General features: G+C 46.3%; 1 protein-coding gene across 1 annotated transcript in view; it reads left to right on the top strand.

Annotated features, from left to right (window-relative positions):
• FBXO42 (F-box protein 42) overlaps window positions 1–19,544 on the top strand; it is a 183,150-nt gene extending 163,606 nt beyond the window's left edge. The window contains exons 9-10 of the mRNA XM_085608595.1: window positions 11,030–11,149; window positions 18,248–19,544. Of these exons, the coding sequence (XP_085464721.1) occupies window positions 11,030–11,149; window positions 18,248–19,348 (1,221 nt within the window). The 3' untranslated portion in view covers window positions 19,349–19,544. The remainder of the gene's footprint in view (window positions 1–11,029; window positions 11,150–18,247) is intronic.
• Window positions 19,545–24,558: the final 5,014 nt, after the last annotated feature.

Below are 24,558 nucleotides of genomic sequence, written 5' to 3' on the forward strand. Positions count from 1 at the left end.
GGAGGTATAACTCGGAGGATAGGGCTAGGAATGAGGGTATCCGGGGCTTGTGGCACCACACAGTTATTACTAGTCTAAGTCACACCAGGTGGAACTCTCTCACCGGGACAAACGTGGAGTTCCATTGGAGATAGGGGGATGGGTGGGACCCGCTCGAGTGACCTCATGTGAGGCGTGGGGTGTTGTGGGGCTTGGCACCGCCTGAGTAGCTGTTTGGGTTTCAGCGGGGGTGTCTTGTACCTGTTTGAAACTATAAAGGAGCAGCGACCACTCTATGGATATGGGGTGGCGTCACGTTCCGCGTGCCGCCTCCAGTCTGATTGCATCTTCTTCTGCGGCTCCCCATTTCGCGACTGCCCTCCTCCATGCTACTATCGGGGGACCTGTAGGTGAACGCCAATGTAATGTGATGCTTCGCTTTGCTAGGATCAGGGCTAGAATCGCGAAGCGGGTTTCTATCTTTTTTTGTTTGTGACGCTTGAATATCACCAAGGCGCTGGCCTCCCATGTGGCGAGGCCCCCGTCAGGCCTGTGACTGTCTGTATCGTGGTGTGTATTCCTGCCCAGTAGATCTGCAGTGTGGAGCATGTCCATAACATAGGGACAAATGTGCCGTCGGACATGTGGCAGCGTGGGCATTCAAGCTGTGTTGCAGGGAAGAAACGCTTAAGCTGCACCAGTGAGAGATACGCACGGTGTAGTATGTTGAACTGGATGTTTTTGAAGCGCTGGTTACGAGACACTTTTTTTTATGGTGCTCTAGGACCGTGAGCCATTCATTATCATGTAGTGCCAGACCAAATTCCTCCTCCCATTTTAATCTGAGCAGCGTTAGCCGCACGCACGTGAGGTCTATGATAGATCTGTATATCTATGTGATGAGGGGTCGCCCTGCGCCCATGTCTAGTATCGCGTGTAGTGTGGGGTGCGTTTTGGGTTCTCCGTCCATCAAATTCCATGTCTTCCTACAGTCTGATATGAGCTGTCTGTGAAAAAGAAACTGACAGTTGACCTTCTGTGAACAGGGCTTCCACCTCTGTGTGCATATTCTGTCCAGGTTAGTAAGTCTCTATGTATAGTGTTTGCGTCCCTTGGGGAGACACGCCAGTGGTAAAAGTGGGGAGTATATCTGCGCATCTCGAGAGAGAGGCGATGAATTCTTAGCATGTAGGATCCAGCCATCTTCACCAGAATGGGATGGGTTGGATTTGGTTTGGTTCTCGGGAGGAGCATTCGATGCATCGCTGGAACTGTCAGAGACCCTGCTTGTGTTTGTTTCCTCCAGGTGATGCCCAGCGTGAAAGCCACTGTAGCTGCGCCGCGAGGAAGTAGGCCTCGAAGGAAGGGGCGCCAAGACCGCCTCGGTCTCGTGGCAGCTGCAATGTTCACAAAGCCACTCTGCGGCGGCTTTTTCCCCATATCAACGATATGAGTAAGGAGTTTAGCTCTCGGAAGAGGGCTTGCGGGGATCACTGGGACATTTGCGAAATAGTATAGGAGACGGGGTACTACCAGAATCTTTGATAAAGTTACCATACCTATGGGGGCCAGAGGTAACGTTTGCCAGAAGTTGATCTGGGTTTTAATCCAGCTTAGGGACCTATAGTGATTGCCCTCGAGGAGACCTCTCGGGTGTGATATAGCCTGATTCCCAGGTATCTTGGGGCGTCCCCATTCCACGCCAGCTTGGCCACTCCAGCGTTTATCTCCCATTGGGGTGCGTCCGGGTGAAGGGGGTAGATAGTGGACTTGGCCCTATTCACTTTCAGTCCCGCTGCCCTCCCTAAGTAGTAGAGTGCGGCCCAGAGAGGTGAGGTCCGCAGTGATGTCTCTGATGTATATCAAGACATCGTCTGCGTACAGAAATACGCCATAAGTGCGTCCCTCAAGTGGAATGCCCCATAGTTCGCCCAGGTGTGTCCCCCATTTTGCAGCGTGAATCTTTCTGGATTCACTATGCTGTGCATTATTCCGCGATCTTGTGGTTGGGTCCGGATTCGTAGTCTTTTCTTTGTTTTTTTTTGTTTTTTTTTTTTGTAGCCCAGGTGGGCGTCGACGTCCACCATTTGGTGCACCTCCCGTGACGTCGTCGTGCTTCCTGCGGAAGTCCCACCTTTGGGGCGCCATCTTCAGATTCTTTTTTCCGCCGTTGGGTCTGGATCGTCATCGGGAAGCTCCAGAATTACACTCGGAGGAAGAAGGAAGAAAAGCGAGTTTCGTCGATAGAATCACTAGAAGATATCAGGAAAGGAAGAGATTTCATCAGGAGCGCGAAGAAAAGAGGACCAGCGCCCTTTTTCTTCGACGGCCTTGGAGAATGCACGCTCAGAGACCCTGAGCGCAATGGACAAGACTCCATTCAAGTTCTGCCCAAACTGCCACCACAAGTTCGCGCAGAAAGACCAGCATCCGGTCTGCAACCTCTGCCTACCGGTCGATCACCAGAGTATCGACTGCAACGCCTGCTCAGCCTTTGCGCCGAAGACACTCAGGGTGAGAGAGCGACAGAGAAGAGCCAACGCCAACATGGATGGCAAGGGGAAGCCCCCGACTCTCTACGATCTGGGCCTCTCCACGGACGACGAGGACAACGTCGCCGAGACAGCCGAAAACTTCACGGTCGTAGAGACCGACAAGAAAAAAGAAGACTAGGTAAGAGAATCGTCGAGCGCAAAACAGAAAGTACCTCAAACACGAGGGTGACTCGAGAAAAACTGAGTCAAAGTCCACGAAGGGAGCCCCGGCGCCGAAAACTTCGACGTCCAAAGGGGGAACCACGGACAAGAGGCCGAGCGGATCCTTAGAAAAGGACTCCCTGGTGCCGAAAGACGCCGAAAGGCAAGGGTCGTCGAAAACATCCCATGAAACGGGCCGATCGACGCAGAAAGAACGTTCGACGTCGACGCAAGTTTCATCGAAAAGACCCGCGGTCGACGCAGAAAGCATCTCCGAGATGGAGAAAAAGAGGCGGCTCGAGGCCGAAATGGAGAACATCCTTCAAAGGAAGAAGGAGTTCGACGCCAGGATGAAGGAATTCAAGATTCCAACGGTTTCATCGGCGGACGTCGGTGAGGTCGAAGAAGAGTTCGACGCCGAAGGGCTGACAAGGGATCTCGAAGAGGAAGAAGAGCCCTATTATGAGGGAGAAGCCGAGGAAGAAGACCAACGGTCGTTCTACGAATCGGCGGCATCTACCAGCAACGACGTCGAATGGCACGATCTCGACACCGAAAACCCGGAGGAGCCCGTGGACACGTACCCTTCGAGGCCTTCGCCACCCGACGACATCGGGGTCTACAATATGGTGGTCAGGAGCGCAGCAATGGCCTTCGGCGTCCAACTCAACGAGGAGAAACCGAAAGCCGATTTTCTCGTCGAGACACTGCTCCCCATCCAGACAAGGAGCCAGTTCCTCCCCATGCTACAAAGCGTGACGAATCAGGGGAGAGAAGCCTTCAAGGAACCTGCGACCTGCCGGTCGATCACGCCCAGGACAGAGAAGAAATATAAGCACTCCTCCCTGGACCCCCCTTACATCAAGGGTAGCGTGACCGCGGACTCCATCATAGCCTCCACGGCCAGGAGAAGGGCCAACGTACCAGCAACTTCGGGCCCACCTCCGGATAAGGAGAGCAGGAGGATTGACCTCACAGGAAGAAAGGTCGAGAGGAACGCCGCAATGCACTGGCGCATGGCGAATTCGAATGCACTCCTCAATAGACACCAATACCAGCACTGGGATGAGATGGGGGAGCTAGTAAAGCACCTCCCCGAAGAATACCGCCAAAGAGCCTCTCACCTGATAGACGAAGGCAAGAACATCGCCAACTCCTTTATAAAGACGGCGTTGGATGGGGCAGAGACTTCAGCAAGACTCATGGCCATAGGGGTAACAGAGGAGGCATGCATGGCTAAGAATCTCGGGATTCAAACCGGAAGTGCAGAACAACATCCTTGGCACACCCTTCAACGGAGAGACACTGTTCGGAGCAACAGTGGACGAGAAGCTCACCCAGCTGAAAAAAGAAAACGAGACGGCGAGGTCCATGGGGCCCTACAGCTGAGGGGAATGAGGCGAGGAAATCCCTCGAGGAGACCCTATGGTAGGGGAGGAAGCCAGCAGGGGACGTCGCACCAGGCGTTCCAACAAGGTCAGCAGGGTGAAGGTCACGGACAAGGTCAGCAGAAGCAAAACTGGCAATATCAACCTCGGGGCCAGTCCTTTCGCGGGAGAGGGAACGGACGTGGCCAAAGGAGGAGAGGGGGCGAACAGCCCTCGTCGAAGTGACTCAGCACGCAAGAGGACGCCTACCCTCGTCAGGACCCCAAGGGTGAGGCGCAAAAAAGTGTCCTCAGGGGGAAGAGAAGATTCAAGAGCATACGACACCTGTAGGCGGAAGACTGAGGTTCTACCTTCAGGAGTGGCGGCGTATAACCACAGACAAGTGGATACGGAACATCGTGCAGTACGGATACTGCGTAGATTTGGAGAAAAGACCTCCAAACAGGAAACCGAAGGGAAGACTGAGATCGGCCCAAGAACTGGCAATACTCAGAGAAGAAACGCGGAAACTCCTACAAAAGGGAGCCATAGAGACAGTGCCGTTCAGAGAACGCAACAAAGGGGTCTACTCAAACTACTTCTTGGTTCCGAAGGTAGACGGAGACCTCAGACCCATACTGGACCTCCGTTACCTAAACAAGTTCATCAGAACGCAAAGGTTCAAAATGACTTCACTGCAGGAGGTTCTGCCACAGATAAGAGAAGGGGACTTCATGGTCACCGTGGACCTCAAGGATGCCTACCTTCACATCCCAATAAACAGAAGGCACAAGGGCCTTCTAAGATTCAACATCGAACAGGAACACTACCAGTTCACAACCCTGGCCTTCGGATTAAAATCAGCACCAAGGGTCTTTACGAAATGCCTGTCGGCGGTAGCGGCACACCTACGAAGGCAGGGAATACATGTCTACCCCTACTTGGACGACTGGCTGGTCAAGGCAAACTCACGCGAGAAGTGCGAGAGGCACGCAAAACGCGTAACAGACACCCTCACGAATCTGGGATTCTCGATCCACTGGGGAAAATCATCGCTGGAACCTGAACAGGTGAAGATTTTCCTGGGGGCAAAGATCAACTCCCGCAACAGTACAGTAGTGCCCAGCAACAGGAGGACAGATGCTCTACTGAAGGAGACGAAGCTCTACCAGAAGGGGCGAGCTCTGACAGTGAGGGCGGTGAGCAAGATGATGGGGATGATGGCGTCCTGTATCCAGCTGGTGCCGAATGTACGCCTGCACATGAGACCATTCCAGGAATGGCTACAACAGCAATGGTCACAAGCAAACGGAAGTTGGGAGTATCTAGTGGTTGTTACGCACGCAGTGCAGGAGGAGATAACTTGGTGGAACAGAGACAACATAACAACGGGGAAAAGCCTGACACCACCAATCCCAACAGTGACCATTACCACGGACGCATCGCAGAAGGGATGGGGAGCGCACATGGACAACCTCAGAGTGAGGGGTCTATGGGCTCCAGCAGATGCGGTCCGCCATATCAACTACCTCGAGTTGAAAACAATCCTGCTAGCCCTGAAGGCATTCCAGAGACACCTGTTCAACCAGAGGGTGTTGGTCCAAACAGACAACACCACGGCGATGTTCTACATCAACAAACAAGGGGGGACACAGTCGTTCCCACTCTCATCCCTAGCTCAGGAGATTTGGAGATGGGCCATACCTCTCAGGATAGATCTACTGGCAATTCACCTACCGGGGAAGGACAATGTGGAGGCAGACTGGCTAAGCAGGCAGACCTCAGCATCGCACGAGTGGGAGCTCAATGCCCAGGAAACGGAGAAACTCTTCCGGAGATGGGGGACTCCCACAATAGACCTATTTGCAACACGCCACAATGTGAAATGCCAAAGCTTCGCGTCCAGGCAACCAGATCAGCAATCCAAGGGAAATGCCCTATGGATAAGCTGGTCGAGGACATTTGCCTACGCCTTTCCACCGATACCCCTGTTGCACAGAGTGCTCGACAAGTGCAGAACCAGCAACATGACTCTGATCCTAGTGGCTCCGCAGTGGGCGAGGCAGACATGGTTCTCACAAATTCAAGAAATGGCACAAGGCAACCCATACAGGTTCGAGAGGAGGAAGGACCTGCTCTCAATGCAAAACGGAGAGGTCCTGCACCCAGAGCCAGAGACCCTCAACCTGGCGGCATGGCTCCCGAAGACCTAGAGTTCGCACACCTAAGATTGCCTCCGAGCACGATGCGAGTGCTATGGGAGACGAGGAAACCAACTACACGAAAATGCTACAGCGCAAAATGGAAGAGGTTCACTGTGTGGTGCCGGAAAAAGGGCCTGCAAAACAGAATGACAAGAGACGCAACAGTACTGAGGTACCTCACACACCTTCTAAAGAGTAACCTCTGCTCGAGCTCACTAAGGGTACACCTAGCGGCAATCGTGGCCTACACCAGAGGTGAAAAAGGTGGAAGTTTCTTCAGCTCGCAGGTGGTGAGGAGATTCATGGAAGGAGCCAAAAGGATGGCCCCCCCGAAAAGGTTGCCGCCGCCGGCATGGAATCTGAATGTGGTCCTGACGGAGCTCATGAAGGCACCGTTTGAACCCATTCACAAGGCCACACTGCAGATGTTGACTATGAAAACGGCCTTTCTGGTGGCCATAACCTCACTACGCAGGGTGAGCGAGCTTCAAGCACTAACGCTGCAGGAACCCTACATTCAGATTCACAAGGATAGAATAGTCCTGAGAACGGACCCACACTTCATGCCCAAGGTGGTGTCGGCGTTCCACATGAATCAGAGTATTCAGATACCAAGTTTCTTCCAAAACCCGACTTCAAACGCAGAAAAGGCCCTGCACACCCTCGACGCAAGAAGAGCGGTGATGCACTACATTGAGAGAACCAAGGAACTCAGGAAGTCGAAACAGCTGTTTGTGTCCTTTGCTACTAGCTTCATGGGTAGGCCAGTGACTAAGGGCACCATCGCGAGGTGGATTGCCCTCACTATTCAATTCTGCCACAAACAGGCAGGACAGGAGCTAGCGGAGGGGCCGCAGGCTCACTCCACAAGGAAGAAGGGGGCCACCGTGGCCTTCCTGGCGAACACGCCCATCCAGGACATATGCCTCGCGGCAACTTGGGCATCTGTGCACACGTTCACGAAACACTACTGCGTGGACATTCAGATGAACAAGGAAGCACAGGTTGGACAGAAGGTGCTTCAGCACATTTTCAACGACCAACGCTCATCTACCACCCAGCCGCCACAGAATTAGGAAAACCGCTACAAAGTCTATGCACAGCATAGTGAATCCAGAAAGATTCACGCTGCAAAACGAATAGTTTCTTACCTGTCGGTGTAGTTTTGCAGCTTGAAGATCTTTCTGGATTCACTAGCGAACCCACCCACCTCCGCCAGGAAGATGAGGCTGGAGGAAGAGGGGGTAAAATGGAAAAGATCAAAAGAAATGAAAACATACAGAAAAATGGACAAGAAGGATTAATCAATCGCCTAGGGTTAAAAAAAAAAAAAAAAAAAGGAAAGGAAAAAAGAACCCGAAGATGGCGCCCCAAAGGTGGGACTTCCGCAGGAAGCACGACGACGTCACGGGAGGTGCACCAAATGGTGGACGTCGACGCCCACCTGGGCTACCAAAAAAAAAAACAAAGAAAAGACTACGAATCCGGACCCAACCACAAGATCGCGGAATAATGCACAGCATAGTGAATCCAGAAAGATCTTCAAGCTGCAAAACTACACCGACAGGTAAGAAACTATTCGTTTTGTAACGTCTGTCCTCTACTCTGACTTTATATGATAACTGCTTGCATTATGGAGGGACAGTGTGAAGGAATGATGATTTCAACAATAGAATGCTTTTTCTTCCCGACACCCCCTCCATTAAAGGCTGTCCCATTAGTCAAAATGTCATATAGGAGGTCTGTTTCATTGTTAAGAGAGGGGGAATTAGACACCTGCATCAGCAGTGTACACTTCTATCTGCGAACGGAAGAGTTCACCAGACCACCTTCTCCTTATCACATTGTTGCTTCTGCCACTTTTAAAGGTTAGTGAACAAGCAACTAGTCTTCACCAGCTTTCCCAATCCTGGTAGGATTTGAGTCACTTAACCATGTCAAAGCATACCCATTATTCTATGTTGAGCAGCTCTGTCTATATCGAGAGACACTTTGACAATGTGTTGCAGCTCAGTTTGTCTGTCTTTGCCAGCTTGAGCGCCATCCAACCAGAAAATCTGCCAGAGGATAGTTCTCCTCCACCGGCAGAAGTGATCAGTTTCAATGGGGGATGGCCAGTGCCACCACCCTGCAGTGCCAGGCTATTCTCAGAAGGTTCAGCCAGAATAGCCTCATCTGCACCTCATATTGAATGACCTATTACCTAGCCGGGTCAGCATGATGTGAGGTCTCCAGGTGAAGATAGTTGTGCCTCCAAAGATGTCATCATCTAGGTATTCCTGCAGGAGATGCAGAGAATAGGAGCTGTAACATGTCTCTCATTGCAGACGTCATGGTATCCACTGTTCTGAATCATCTGGTCCGTGGAGAGTAATTTGGCCCTGGTCTTCACCTGTAAATTCAGGTTCTATCTAGCTCATTGTCTTGGCATGATTTTTTTTTCTTCCAATTTAACTCCATCAAAAATCTCTTGTATTGATCATCTAACAACTTTTCATGAGTTCTTAAAGAAATTCAATTTTCAGACTCCCATACTAGAGGTAGTAAGTACATCAGTGATCTTTGAGGTGATTCAGACAAAGCCTCAAGCTTGCCCTGTTATGCTTTTGTACCCGGTATCCTGGAACCTATGTTGGATACTTTAACAACCCCTTTCTCTGTTTGGGATATTGTGTGAGATAGTGCATACATTTTCTCTGGTTGTAGTGGCTGCAAATTAGTAGTTTAATGCAGTTGATTTCACTTCCCCTAATCCACCAGAGAAAGAAAATAAACCATGGAATGCCTTGTGGAAAAAGTGTTTGAAAGCGGCCAACTCTTTTGCATTGTGAAGTTATGATCAGTCGCTTTGAGACGGTAGGAACCAGTCTCCAGAGTCTGTTCCAAGAGAAGAAAAAATATTTTCTAAAGACAAATATATAAGGCTTAATAGCATCCAAAATACGGATTGGTGTAGCAAGGGGCACTGCGGACCAGGCTTCTGCTAACATTTGTCATGAACTTTCAGTGAAATGCTCTTCCTGGTTCATGTGCATTAAAAAGTATGCAATTGCCCATAAACCGTTAATCTCTGTTTGGACCTCGAGGTGGACGAGGACAAAAAAGCAATAAAGGTTTGCCAGTTCTAAGGGAATCGCTATGACTAGCCATTCTATGTTCGACATCATAGCTAGGAAGTTCTGGTGGTGTCGCTAAGTATAGGTCTCTGCTGAGAAACAATGATAGTTTGATATTCATGAAAGTATAAGGAGCTGGGGTCAGACAGCCTGCAGTGCCCCCATGAAAGATAATGTGCCATCACATAAAGGGGGTGCAATGTATGTATGAGATGCCATATTTTGTGTCTTGTGCCAAAGGCTATTCAGGGACATGTATAATTAGAATCAGAAGATGGTGTAACATCCATGTAACACAATACCATGCAGTACAGTTTCTCAAATGTTTTTTGTTTAAAAATTACACTTCAGCATTTCGCGGTACAGTGAGATACAGCAATTTGCCCACTATTGTTTTGATTTTGGTAACGGAGTAGAATCACTTTTTTCAAATGTCAAGGTCAAAATGAGTAAATTTGAAAATGGCAAGAATAGAAGCTTTGTTTTGAATTAGAAAGTACAATGCAGAGAACTTTGAGTAATTACATGCTACTTGTTCTCCTCTCCTATAACAAACACCTGCACTCCATAGTCCATCAGTATAGATTTTAAAGAAAAATTTACTTTGTATGTCTTCCCACTATAGGTCTGAAGGTCTGGTTGATTGTTAAAAAAAAATTGTCAATTGAGTTTATTAATGGTGGACTATAAGCACGTTTTATACGGCCCCTATAATCACAAGGAGGGCCATTGTGTACTTCTGCTCTTCACTAAGCCCCCCCTGTTCCCTCCACCAGATACAAATGCATGAATGTGAAATACACAGTAGAACAGCCTCTGCTGCCCCATCAGTAAGGTCTCAATGCTTGATAATAACTTCTTCCTGTGGCCTGTGGGAATGCGAGGTGAAGCAGGAGTGCAATAGAGACATACAGATGTGGCTGATTCCAGGTCACCCCAATTTTTACCCTGCAGGTGGCTCAGGCTTAGTTTGTTCTGATGTTGATCAAATAAGCACTACTGAGTTAGGTAATTATAAATATGTGCTGTAAAAGATGTGTGTTTTGTGCAAGTAATACAGCAACACCCCCAATGATAAATAGCATTCTGCACAACGGAATGATTAGAAATTCTTTGTCCCAGCACCCTTTCATCTTGTATTTTTTGGTACCTCTATTTCAACTGTGAACATTCATGTACTGCTTTGTGCATAATAAATTGTCCTCCAAATTTGATTGGAAGGTTTGCAGTTTCTTAAATAAGCTACTCACTTGTATTAACTCTTGTTTCTTGATCCAGAACATGCCTTAACACTACCAATAGACACCCAAATGTGCCTCCCTTCGCTACGGTCTTGCTTCCAGGTGTCTGAGTGCAATTTAGATGCTGGGATTGATGTATAGCTGTCTTATAATGGGTGTCGTCCAGTGAAGGATGTGCTCTGTTCTTGTTTTGCCCTTCCATTCCTGTAACTAGATTGCTGAAGATCCCATCTCTTGGGTAAAGGAAGAGGGCTCAAACTATGTAGGGTACCAATGTTGCCAAACTTTAAAAACTTTCCAAGTTTGAATGATCTTCTGGCTCTCAGAATTGTGTTTGGAATGTTTGAACTTCTCTATAGAAAGTAGGTCTTTGAATTTTGAGCAATTTACTTTGATTTATCTGTTTTTTCTTTCTTGAATCCACAGCTTTTTAAGGATGCTTGGTTACTGCATACAAGTTCAAGCCTCCCATGGACCTGGCAACAGCTAAAAGTGGAGAATGAGGAGCATGGTGCACCAGAATTATGGTGCCATCCAGCCTGCAGGGTAATGAAACGGGGAATTGGTGTGGGGAAAATATTTGTGGGAAGAATCTGGGATAAGACTCAAATCATTGTGGATTTGGCCACTTTATCTCTTATTTGGAACACAGCATTTGGTTTCCTAATGACATTGGACATGTCAGTTTAAAGTTTTGTGCAAGGGGATCAGAGTTTGTTGGGATATGTAATGTCACCATCTTTTATTTACCTTCCATCTGTTTTAGGATAGTTAAAGCAAGAGGTGAGGATTCTCTGCCTTTCTAGGGTCTTTATTAAGAATAAGACCTTCATTTTAATGTTACATTTTAACTATTCATACCAAGGGTTTTCCAGCATTAGATCTTAGTTATATTCATATGTTTGAATCATTCAGACCGACTATCTCCTGTAACCTTAAATAAGCACTAATCCAATTGTTGAAATGGGCATAGGCCGTAACAAGTGCTTGTTTAGTAGTACATCCACCTCATTGGCTTACATTCAGGTTGTTTTAAATGTGGTGGAAGTGCTGAGCTTTCATCCTCCTCCTGGAGACCTCCATAACTGCAATTCCTACCACAGCATGTATTCGAGGGAGTCCCTGAAAAGAGCTCAGTTCTAACCTGTTTTTCCTTGTATTGGACTCAATTGAATCTTTATTTCATCTTTCCTGGACTTCTGCCAGTCCTTTCTTCAACTTTCATCAAATTGTGAGTTCTTTTTAGGAGTTTTTCAGGATTTTCATGTCTGGGCTGACCCAGGGGAGACCTGTCACCAGCTACTGCTATGGCTGAGGGGGGAAAACAATCTCCAAATCCTGCTCAGACTGCAGTCCAAAGATCTACCTTGATTTACTTGATCAGTGCATTTATTGGTTTTATCCCACTCATAAAGCGTTTAGTTGTGACACAGTAAAACCTTTTCCTCCACCTAATGACAGCGAAAGGAGGTTGGCCCTTTAATTACTGGAATGGAAGATAATTGCCCTATAGAGATGAAGACCCCCTCCTTCGGAGATCATTGACTGAAAAGTGCCCCACCCAGCCTTCCATTTAGGTGTTGTGAAAAAGGAGCTACCTCTGCTGGAATTTACTTCGAGTGTTAGAAATGGGGTTTCTGAGTGGCTAAAGTGTACACCCAAGTCAGGCAGAATCCACCACTATAGTTTGGGAAACTAGATAAACAACTGAGAACCTGTGCTCATCCTCTAGTAGGTTAGTGCAGAGCAGGCAAGCTTATCAAAAGAGGCGATGAGTAAAGTATTTGTGCAACACACACATTGACACAATGAATATACCACAAAAGACTCCACACAGGTTTAGAAATATAAATTATTATATTCTGAACTAAGCAAGACTAAAATGATAACATTCACATGTATACTTCAAGTAATGCTAGTGTTAAGAAAAGCAGTTCTATAATTATTGCCGCTCTTCTTAGTATCTTTTTGGTAATACTTGAATTTAAGGGCACAGGAGCTTTCTAACGGAAGCAGCACATGTGTAGCACTCCCAAGTCGTCACGGAGGACGCCTTTACTCGCTGATAACTAACCCCCCAGCCGTCCGCAACGTAGAGTAGGCTGGCTGCGGAGACCTTGTTGGTCTCAAGGATCACAGTAAATTGGTCGTAAGAAAGGCTGTATTTGAAGTTTATTGTTCATTGTCAACAGTCCACTGCCGATCGCACAGGGTGCGATGTCCCACGGCAGTGGCTAGAAGCCAAAGTCTTTGATGGCCCTGAGACTTCTGGGAATGGGGGACATGCCAACAAACCCTTGGAGAATGCCTTTAGTCCACTCCGCCCCAAAGTAGCCAGCAGCAGGCTAGCACACCAAGGCAGGTCACAAACTGGCAGTCCCTTCTGCAGCTCAACAAGTAGCAGACCAACAGAGCAGTTAGCAGAGTGGCAGTCCCTCCTGGCAGCACAGCCGTTCCTTCTCGCAATGCACAGCTGTAGAGCCAGCGATGTCTGATTGGATGGGGTCAGAGACCTAGTAATTATACCCAAATGTACCTTTGATGTGGGGGTGACTTCAAAAGAACTCTCTTGTGCAAATGTCCCCTTTCAGCTCAGTCCTGTCTGTCAGCCTAACTATGGGGGAGTAAATCAGCCATTTGTGTAGAGACAGGACACTGCCTATTCAAGTGAATTCTCCTGCCCAGATTGACCTATCAGCATGTAGATGAATGCAGATGCAGTTGAGTGTCCTTTGTTGTGGCTGTCTAGAGGGAATGCACAAATGTAGCTGTCTTCGAGCCCAGATGTGTATTGGAGACAGGCTGTCAGGCACAGAGCTGTTAGTGCAATGACATTTCCACTTTCTAAAATAGTTAAGTTAAATCCAGACTCGCCAGTAAGTGGGATTTATCAGTAGCATTCCAAACCTATGAAACCTCAAGAAGCTACTCCTCTCTGACCAGGAATTAAAGTTTAAAAGATTATTAAGGAATTCCCAATGCTACTTTGAGAGGGGGTAGGCCTCACAGTAGTGAAAAATTAAATAGGGTTTGTCACTACCAGGACATGCAAAAGATAAAGGTACACATCCTACCTTTTACTTACAAAGCAACCTGCCCTTAAGGGTACCCAGGGCCTAACTTCGGGGTGATTTATATGTAATAAAAGGGGAGTTTAAAGCCTGCCAAGTAGGTTTTAAATACACATAGGCACTGCAGTGGCAGGCCTGAGACCGGTTTGAAAGGCTACTTATGTGGGTGGCACAATCTGGTCTGCAGCCCACTAGTAGCATTTAACGTACAGGCCCTGGCCACAGGGGGTACCACTTTACAAGGGACTTACAAGTAAATTAAATATAGCAACCAGGTATACACCAATTACACACCTGTTTAGGGAAGGATCACATGCACATTAGCACTGAAAGTGCCCAGATTCCCAAGGCCAACAGAATGACGTCAGCAAGAAGAGGAGGAAGGCAAAAGGTTTGGGGTAAACCTGCAGAAAGGGCTATTTCCTACAAAGAGTATCCACAGCCACCACCTCAAAGTTTCAGAATGTACATTAAAAGTTGAGGAACATTGCGGGCCTAACATTGCACAAAAAATGCAGGTATTCTGAAATCCAGTTACATTTACTGCCGAGGACGTAGATGACCTCAGCTTCACAATCATCAAGATCAGCCCAGTCGACAGTGTGACAGCAGAAGACTAGTACCGTACAGTCTTCGTCATTCAAGAAGCCACTGTCGACAACAGGACTCTTGTTGATGACAAAATCAACAATGCTGCCACTGTTGATGGCAGTGTATACCTTAATGGACACACAGTTGGTGATAGTATCCACTTCGTCAGCAACCACAATTTCCACCGATGCTGCCATCTCCGCCTTGGTGCGAACACCCACACCGCTGTCTACTACTCAGGAGATATCTGCCCCTCTACTGCCAGTAGTTCCACCAATTCCTAGGGACGTGGGAGAACAGGAGGCTTCTGACTCTGGTAAGATGGGGAATTGGGTGAACCTTTTGGGGACGGACAGGATGATGATGATGATCATGTGCATAGTGACGAGTGGTAGGACTACATTCGTGCTAGCGATTGCGATAAATCACCAGCACAGCCTTATTGGCCCTCAGATGACGCAACTTGTTTTGACGCCTCACTGTAGAGCAGTGAAACTGTTTGAACGACCCATGACCTCTGTAGAACCCCCACAGGTGCCATAGATAGGGTACCGGACTGTAAAAAAAAACGGGGGGGGGAGAGGTGGATTACTCCCGCTATTTCCTCATCCTGAAAAAGGGCCTTGCGTGTATCTTGGACCTCTGTCTCCTTAAAGTCTTACTGTGGAAGAACAGATTCTAAATGCTCACATTGGCCCAGATCTCATCTGCTCTGGACCTGAGTGACTAAATGATATCCATGGACTTGCAGGACACTTATTTTCATATACCTGTCCTGCAGACCCACAGTAGTTACCTGTAGTTCAAGGTGAGCCAGGAAAATTTTGTGATGTAGGTGGTCGCTGCCCATGATGGTAGATCTTTATTTACCACATTCAGTACCTTAATGCTGACTGGGAAAGGCAGGCTTGCAGCATTCAGTCATGAGCTACCTTTTGAAGAGGGCAACCTTCTTGACATCATTGGGTTTTACCTCAAATGAGCCAAAGTCCCACCTTATTCCCTCTGAGGCTTCCTTTCATTGGGGTGGTCCTGGGTAGGAAGTTCAGTGCTTTCCCTACTCAGCAACAATTGCAGTGCATTTGAAAACCTAAAGTGGATACTGGAGTTCCAGTGCCTTCGAATCAGGGCCGCCTTTCTGACACCATCCAGATTGTGGATTAAGCAGTTCAAATTCTGTAGTGTTGGCTGACCAACTGCAGTGTCTTGCAGCAGGTTACTCGCTCTTCCCCACCTGGAGCTACCGGTGGTAGTGGGTGCATCTCTGCTGGGTGGGTGTGGTCACCTGGGGAAGGTGGAGATCTAGAGACTCTGGTCTCTTTCCACATCAATCTACTTGAGCTGCAGGCCATTACTCTGACATCAGACTTTCCTGTCACCCATCAAGTTGAGACTGGTGCAGGTTCACAGAGACCCTATCATGTTGTACTTGCAACAAGCAGGAGTGTGGTCTTGGTTCCTGTGCCAGGTGCCTTTGTGCCTCTGGATGTGGGTGGTATTTTCTGGACATCTGTCTGGTTGCCAGCCATCTGGTGGGTTCCCTGAACCCCAGAGCAGATGAATTGAGTAGGTGTTGTCTGGTGGATCATGAGTGGTGCTTACATCACAATATGGCACAGGGTCTCTTCCACCTGTGGTAGGGGTGGGCACTCTGGCTAAATCTTTTCACAACAGTTATGAACACACTGTCAACAATGTTGTGTGCTGAAATGTCCACAAGAACACTAGGTATGGGATGCATTGATGCTGGATTGGAACCAGAGACACCTGAACGACTTACCTCCACTACCTCACCTGCCTAGAGTTCTGAGAAAGATCATGAAAGACTGGGCCCATGTTATCGCTTTGGCCTCTGATTCGGCCAGAAGAGTGTGGTTCTTGGAACTCCCTAGCATGAGCATCTGTCCTCTGATCAGCTGTCACTTCAGGAGGACCTACTGTCTCAGCAACCAGACAAGATCCTCCATGCAAATCTGTGCAGTTTACCCCTCTCTGCGTGTAGATTGAGCAGTGGCAATTCACTGTGTTCGATTTCCCAACTGAATTATTGGATGTCATCCTAACCTCTAGTCACCCTTTCATGAAATCCATTTATGCTGGTATCTAGAGGACAAGTTTGCGACCTGGTGTGGTGCACGTAAAACAGATGTCTTACAGGCAAAGCTGTCTGACGTCCTTTTACTTTTATCTTTAACTCAGTAAGGCCTTGAAAGGCAGTAAAAGTTTATTTGCCTGCCCTTTTTCGCCTTTTTATGTTTGCTGAACTGACTTATTTTTCAAACCACCTGTTGTGTGTCAGACCTATAATAATTCTCCTCACATTTCCTTCCAAGCTGTTTGTGATGCCACAATAGCACATTAACTTAGTCTTGCATCCCACTTGTGTACGTTCTTTAGGCGATGCATAGCTACTTGCTGTGGCTCCAACCCTGAAGATTCTTACTCATTGCAATTAAATCAGCTCATCACATGAGTGTACTTAAGGAACTTTGTACAACTGCCGGAGGCACCCTTTTTCCCGGGCAGATTGGTGACTCTGTTGGCCTTCTTACCTAATGTTGTGACTTCCTTCATTGTTGGGCAATCCATCACTGTACAGTGTTATTTGCCCCCACCCTGCTTTCACCTCTTGAAAGAGGAGGAAAGGCTCAATTGGGTGAGTAGACAATCAGCTTTTTGCGGGGTTCTGGAGCAAAGAAATGGAAGGCTGTGCTGAAAAGGGCTTTGTTGAGGTGACCGGTCATCTGCATTAATATCTGCTATGCACTCTCCAAGAATCCGCCTCTGGAAGGCCATTCCACCAGTGCTTAGACTGCTACCACTGTTAATACGAGGAGTGACTGTCCATGGCTGTGACGTGGGCGTAGATGCATAGGTTTATGAAGCAGTACTTCCTTTACGGCCAAGTCCGGTGAGGAGATTTCCCTCGCTCTGTTCTGCAATACTTTTTGATCTGAATCCTTTCCACAGACTTCCATCATGGCGAGGTAATGCTTTGGTATGTATAATAAGGTGAGGAATATGCAGTTAGAAGCATCTTTCTGATGTATACTTATAACTTCAGATTTATTACCTTTAGATTATCCCCTGGCGCCAGACCGGATCCGTAAGATTTTAACATTGCTCCAGCACCCCAGTAGGTGAAGTGCAGCTCTGTGTCTATTTTGCTGCACCCCAGAAGTGATGGAGCGGCATATAAATGCCATCCCAATCTTTCTGTGCCTTCGTATGTGGAGCCAGAACATGCTTACAACTCAATTTTGTTTTGAGTGTGCAAGGGAAACTGGTCCCCTCAAAAAAAGCATGAGGTTTAAACCTTGTAGTGACTGTCACAAATGGGCCATCAGGAGATTTTCCTCTGGTGTCTAAATTTCAGGAACAACTCCAAGTCCTGCCGTGTGTGCCCTTATGCACCCAAAACCGATTTGGGGTCGTGAAGCGAAGATGTACGTTGCAGAACATTAGAAGGTCACACACCTAACACCTTCCTTGAAGGCAAGGGAGGCTACCCGTTCCCACTCTTGGTGGTAGTTCTGCGATATGGTTGGTGAGATCTTGCCAGCAGTCCCTGAGGCATTTCAGGCCAACCTGGTGCAAACAATGTAGGGTGGTGCGAAGTATTTCCATTGGGAAGAAAGTCTGTGGGGTTGGCTAAGTGCAATTGCAACTGAATTAGTCTGTATCAGATAAAGTATCATACATTAGAAAAGGTCACCCAGGCATGTTGCATATGTACATGCCATTGTACCCATTTCTGCCACGTTGTCATTAAACTTTATTGGGCTGTTAACGTCAAAGTCTGTTTTCTCCCGAGACCTTATTGCTAGACCTGGTATTAGACTATAACATTTGATCATTGGGTTGTACACCTACTGGGTTTAAGTGTTGTTGATTCATTTGTGAAAGCTCCCCTTTGGTCCTGGTGTAAAATGTTGACAATTCAAGCATCTTCATGTTTTTTTTCTTTCTTTTATTCCTCCAGGTGGGACAGTGTGTTGTGGTATTCAGCCAGGCACCCAGCGGCAGAGCACCTCTCAGCCCCAGCTTGAACTCTCGTCCTTCGCCCATCAGTGCTACCCCACCTGCTTTGGCACCTGAGACACGGGAGTATCGCTCACAGTCTCCAGTTCGGAGTGCAGATGAGGTGCCCTGTGTTAATGGCCGTTGGGGAACATTGCGGCCACGGGCACAAAGGCACACATCAGGGTCCCGTGAGGGAAGCCTCTCTCCTGCCCGTGGAGATCGCTCACCTGTGCTCAATGGTGACAGTTTATCGCCTAACCTTGTGGCTGTGGGAGGGGCATCTTTGGACAGTCCAGTACAGTCAGTTTCTCCCAGCACACCCTTGGCTGCCGATGGCCCTTCTATACCTACAAGACGTGGATCTTTACCTGATCCGAAGGATCTGCGGTTAGCAGCTGTTGACATGAACTGGGATCAGAAAGGGGCCTCCAGCCTTTGTGATATTGAGGTTGATGGCAGGACATTTAGCGACGGTGTGAGAAACCCCCCTGAACAGACAAATGGAATACACACACCACCTCACATTGCTGCCACACTCCCTGGGGCTGTCTCACCTAGTGCCCTGCGAAGAGGCTTGGAAGCTGTTAAAGCTCTTTCTTCTTCTTCTTCTCAAGGGACATCTGCACCAGCCTCTTTGAGTCCCCCTAAACTGGCATCACCTGTATCGCCTGGAAGCCAGGGTCATGGCAGTGGCAGTGCCGAGCCAGCAGTGCGTGCTGCTACTGCCCAGGGTGATGGACATTCTTTGCCTCCCATCGCACGTCGTCTGGGTCATCATCCACCTCAGTCACTGAACGTTGGCAAGCCCCTGTATCAGAGCATGAACTGTAAGCCGATGCAGATGTATGTGTTGGACATAAGGGGCACAAAGGAGCTTGGGCGTGTGAAATGGAAAGTGTTCAACAGCAGTTCAGTAGTGGGTCCTCCTGAAACCAGCCTGCATACAGTGGTGCAGGGGAGAGGGGAGTTAATCATCTTTGGAGGCCTCATGGACAAGAAACAGAACGTGAAGTACTACCCCAAGACCAACGCCTTGTACTTTGTGCGAGCCAAAAGATAATGAGGCTTTGTTTCACTGCACCACCCGCTTTGTGGCTTTCTTATTTTAATATTGTCTTTCTTCTTTTTGTTTTTTTTTCTTTTCTTTTCTTTACACTACCTGATGCAAGCTTTTAAAACTGTGAATCGGGGAAAAATTAAAGATCAAGAAGTGTCCCGCTCAATTTGGTTGATAAAGTAACATTTTGTTTCCATCAGTGTTCTTTTCAATGGCAGTGATCATTTTTACGAGTATCCTGACCTCTTTCTATGTTGAAAGGTTATTCTGCCACAGTCCCCGGCACTAACTTTGGTTGGTGCCATTTGATCATGTATATAGCCCCTGTAACCTTCATTGAATGAAATAGTATGCAGCAGAAGAACCTTTAGAAATTGTATTGTCTGACTTTTGTCATTCCAAACTTGACACATAAATATACCTCTTCTGCCATTACCTCTTCTACTATTATCTTTGCATCTTTACCTTGTCTAAACTTCCCTTGACTTTTTTTTCAATTTAAATTGCCAGTTTCTTGCTACCATGAAAATTTGGTAATTTTAATATTACTTTATATTTAATTAAATAATTTACCATAACATGTTGATACTCAACGCCACACCGAATCCATGATAAATGCTCAGTCGTTTTTATGTCTGTCCTTAACCGTAAGCCTTACACACTTTTTTCTTGGTAATTGAAAGTGTAATTATTTTTAGATTAAATCAGTTAATTTACATTAAATTAAGGAACCCTTATGTAAATGCTAATGTAATCCTAAACAGTGGTAAACCTATAATATATTTCACGTATTTTTAATAACATTTTAAGCTTACCACTAGCCATAATTTACTTTATTTACCTTATTTGAAATAGATTTTTGAAAACAAGGAAACCATATCCCGACTACTGATTATAACCATAACACATGCCTTTGTCTGAACTAATAGTTATTTATTTGTATTTAATTCCTTTTGATAGGTTAGCTGTACACAATCTAATGGCAATTGAGGTTATGGTACATTTGTGTAGCTCACTGTATGTCAATAGTATGCCACCATAGCGCTTTTCCAGCTCTACAAAAACTGATATTTTCATTAAGGACCCAAGGTCTGATATATAGTTTGTGAAAATGCGTGTTAAGCAGCGAGTGAGAATCTTTGGGGTTACTGTGTTAAAAGGTATGTTTTGTGAGTTTGATGGCTGAAGCAAAGTGGTGTTGTAAAGGTAATTTGATGTGATAGTCCCTTCTCAACAGCTGTCCTTTGGTTGTATATAGGTACAGAATAATTAACTGAATTTCGGCTTCCTTTAAAAAAAAATCTCTAACATTAAATTGGTCTCAACTTGCAGTAGGGGGTTCTCAGACATGCTCTGAGATATTTTGCACACAAAGTTGACCATGGTTTAATGTGTACCACATAAATGCATTTGTAATGACAGTTGTATTACGATGAATGGGTGGCCATACCTCACTCAGCTGGTTGCAAGGAATATACACTTAGGTCTCATGTGGTGCTAGGATATTCTGTTAACCCTGAAAACATTGTTCTTATAGTAAATTATTAATTTTGGAGTTAACCGTTCATTTTAGTTTGCTAGTATCAAAGTAATGATTTAAACTGTTTCATAAAATATTAGTAGAAATACCTTTTCAACACAAAAATCATTCTACAACATTGATGTGTACCATTTTATACCCAATTTATCACAATATTAAGTATTCCACAGGTTATTTAAAAACTAAAAATGCAGTACAAAGCATCGTAAACAGGGCTTTAAAGTGTTTGTCTAAAACCTAACCATCACACACACTACATTCACACCTCACTATATCATGTTAAAAATTAAAGCAAATGGTTGAAGACTTCATTGTGACCCTTGATGCTGTGTTTTCATGCTTCTTGAAATATATTACAAAGCCTTCATAAATACATAACCTTTGAATCCATTGTTCAAAACCAGCTTCAAACAACCACTTTTTCAAAATCTAAAATGCATCATTTGTTGTGCAAAGAAACAGATGTAGTTAATTTACTAGTAGTTTCCACTGAATCTTATAAACATTGAATACGTTTCATTGTGCATAGCTTCTTATATTTGTCACTCTCTGAACTGGTTCCCATGTCAATCAAGCAATTATTACTTTATTAGATTGTTTTTACTGTACTTTTATGATTGCTAAAGCAAATCATACAAATATATTAAGAACATCAATTAGTATCATTAAATAAGTACTATGCAATTCAGACTCAAGCATAAGCATAATACACTGCTATTAAAAATCTCGACACATACCAACAAACAGTAACATTTTATAAAAATTGTAGATATAAAAGGGCAGTTCTCACTTGTTTAAAATTCAGATGTGCAAATAATGGGCGTATTTTATGACGCAAATTGGCCCATTTAGGGCAAATTAATACGATGTGTAAAGTGTCTAATGAAGAAGACTCATCACACGAACATACAGGAGGGTCTTGTGGCCTATGCCATCCTGCTACAATCTGCAGGAGCCTATTCAGTCGAAAATATGTTAAATCTTGTATTTTTCACCGGCATATGCAGTGTTAGATAAAATTCCCTTCTATTTTATTTTATTTTTTTACAACATTTTACCATAGCATGATGTACGCAACAGCGTTTACACTGTGAGTCTTGCAGTCTGAGTTCTTGCGTATACTCAGAATATACTTTTTTGACTTCTGCAATGACTAATTTTGATATTTTCTCAGGAGTTAAAAATGTGCAATAGGCCCAGATTAGACAGGGTAGTTTTTATATAGCTCAACTATGGTATACGCGAACTAAAATCCAGACTGTCTCTTAATATTAGTCTATTAAAATCCAGTTCTTTTTTTAGTCCATATAGAGCACAATAATAGTATCGGGCGCAGGCGTAAATAGTCAACTAAAGGACCTGATCCTATCTCTTCATGAACTATTTCTGCTGGTACATTCTGTGGGATGCGTAACAATTTCCGTAGGTATTTGTTTTCTGCCGTTTGTATTAAAGTAGAAGATTTGTAACCCCAGATTTCTGCCCCATAAGGGAGTCGGGACACTTACCATTATAGAGGTGTACAATGGACTTTGTGACTGTGACCTACATGCCTGGAGAAAGTATCAATACAAAAAGTCACCCTGTTAAAGGATTGAGTGTGTGATTTCAATAGTGGCGCCCAGGACAGTCTTTCATCCAACAGTATGCCTAGGTAACTAAACCTATCCACCTTACCTATATTGTTATCCTTTATCAAATTTTCTAGTCTTGGTTCCTATGGGTCCTAAAGTCATAGTGTACGATTTGGTGAAATTTATTTTTAATCCAGAGTTTTCCATAAATACATAAAATTGTTTCAATAAAGATTGCAGGCCATTAGCTGTCTGGGAAATAAGAACGGTATAATCTGCGTTCAACAAGGCGGGTATTCTACATCCTATTCTTGGGACGTCTTTACAATTATCCCATAACGATTTAATTGATTTATATATAAAAGAAAAGGAGCTAAAATATAACCCTGACAGACCCCTCTCACCAGTGTAAAGTACTAAGTGCATTCTCCTGATGGGCCAGATCTTACCATCACCTCAAGCCCTGTATGTAGGTTGTGCAAAAGTGTGCAACTGTCGCTTCATCCATCCCCATGTCCCTCAGCACAGCCCTTAGCTTAGAGCTTACCACTGTCAAATGATGTGCTGAGGTCCATAAAGTATAAGTGAATACTTTCTTTGTTCGAGGCATATGAGCTGCAGATTACACACTATGCATAGATCACCATCTGGTGTTGGGCCCGGATGTTTGCACTTGTTTATGTCTTGGAAAGTCTTTGGAAGGCATGAGGTAGGTGACTCCTCCTTTGGATCATAGTGCGCATGACCCCCCCCCCCCCCACATCAAGAAAGGCTTCGGTCCCACCTTCACCTTCCGACCCAGGTGCACACCGCGAGACTGCTTCCCATGCCCCGCCTTCGGGCCTGGTAAAGAAGCCTACTAAGCCTTCAGGTGACTCGGCCTCGAGTCCGCCTACCCTCGGTGCCAAAAAACATACACAGGCACCGAAAAAGAAGTCGTGCTCTTTCTCATCCACGCCGACCGCAGCTTCGACATCTAAGCACTCTGCGTCGAAGACTAGCACCGGCTCCTTGACACCGATAACCCACTCGGAACCGACCAAAAGACTGCCACCAAAGAGCCCAGACTCCCATGCTTCGAAGCCGAAAAAGACCTCGGAACCGAGGAAACAGGTTCCATCGGCTAAAGACACTGAAACTGCACGGTTCCAAACCCAGAACCGCTAAAGTCTACGGCACCAACACAGGCGGCACCGAAGGAACTGCCTGCCACAGAAGAGCGGTTTTGCCCAGATCCTACCCAAAAAACTCTTGTGAAGGATCCTACGACTGGTCATTTAATGCTTAGCATCAAGAAGAGACCCCTAGATAACCCTGCACCGGCTCCACCACCTAAAATGAGACTTTGCTACCTCTCCATTAAGGATCCCTTCTCCTCTTCCTCCTCCTCCCCCACCACACCGCTCTCCTACACAATCACCTACTCCAGTAGATGATGATTGATGACGATGACACCTCCGATGATGCAGGGTGAGGTGCGGACGATCAACCCCTAGGGGACCCTACCCCTACTGGCTCCCCAGACCCATGGGAAGATTATATTATCCCAGACGTCCCCTACACCCCACAAGACAACATCTATCTCTCCAGGCCTTCCCCTCCAGAGGACAAGATCTGTTTCAACCAGCTCCTCCACAGAGCTGCCCAGTACCACGGGGTTGCCCTTCATACAGACCCCGTGGAGGAAGATTTTCTCATGTGCACTTTTGACACCACACAAAGGTCCACCTCAATTTTACCCATGTTTAAAGGGGTCATTAAGCATGCACCAGTGGTCTTTAAAGACCCTGTCAGGGCTCGAGTCATAAACCCTAGAATAGAGAAAAAGTATAAGGCTGCGCCTACTGATCCAGCCTACATTAAAGGCCCCTGCACCTCTAGACTCCCTTGTAGTCGCCAATGCGCACAAGAGAGCCAATTTCCAATCATCAGGTGACGCACCACCACCAGATAAGGAATCTAAACTCCTGGATGCCTCTGGCAAACGAACGGCGTCACAGGCAGCAAAAATATGGCGCATTGCCAATACCCAAGCGCTGTTAGCTAGGTATGACAGGGCACATTATGATCTTGAGTCCATAATGCAGCACCTCCCAGAC

The sequence above is a fragment of the Triturus cristatus genome, chromosome 1_2 (genome assembly GCF_964204655.1).
Source record: "Triturus cristatus chromosome 1_2, aTriCri1.1, whole genome shotgun sequence".
Taxonomy (NCBI): domain Eukaryota; kingdom Metazoa; phylum Chordata; class Amphibia; order Caudata; family Salamandridae; genus Triturus; species Triturus cristatus.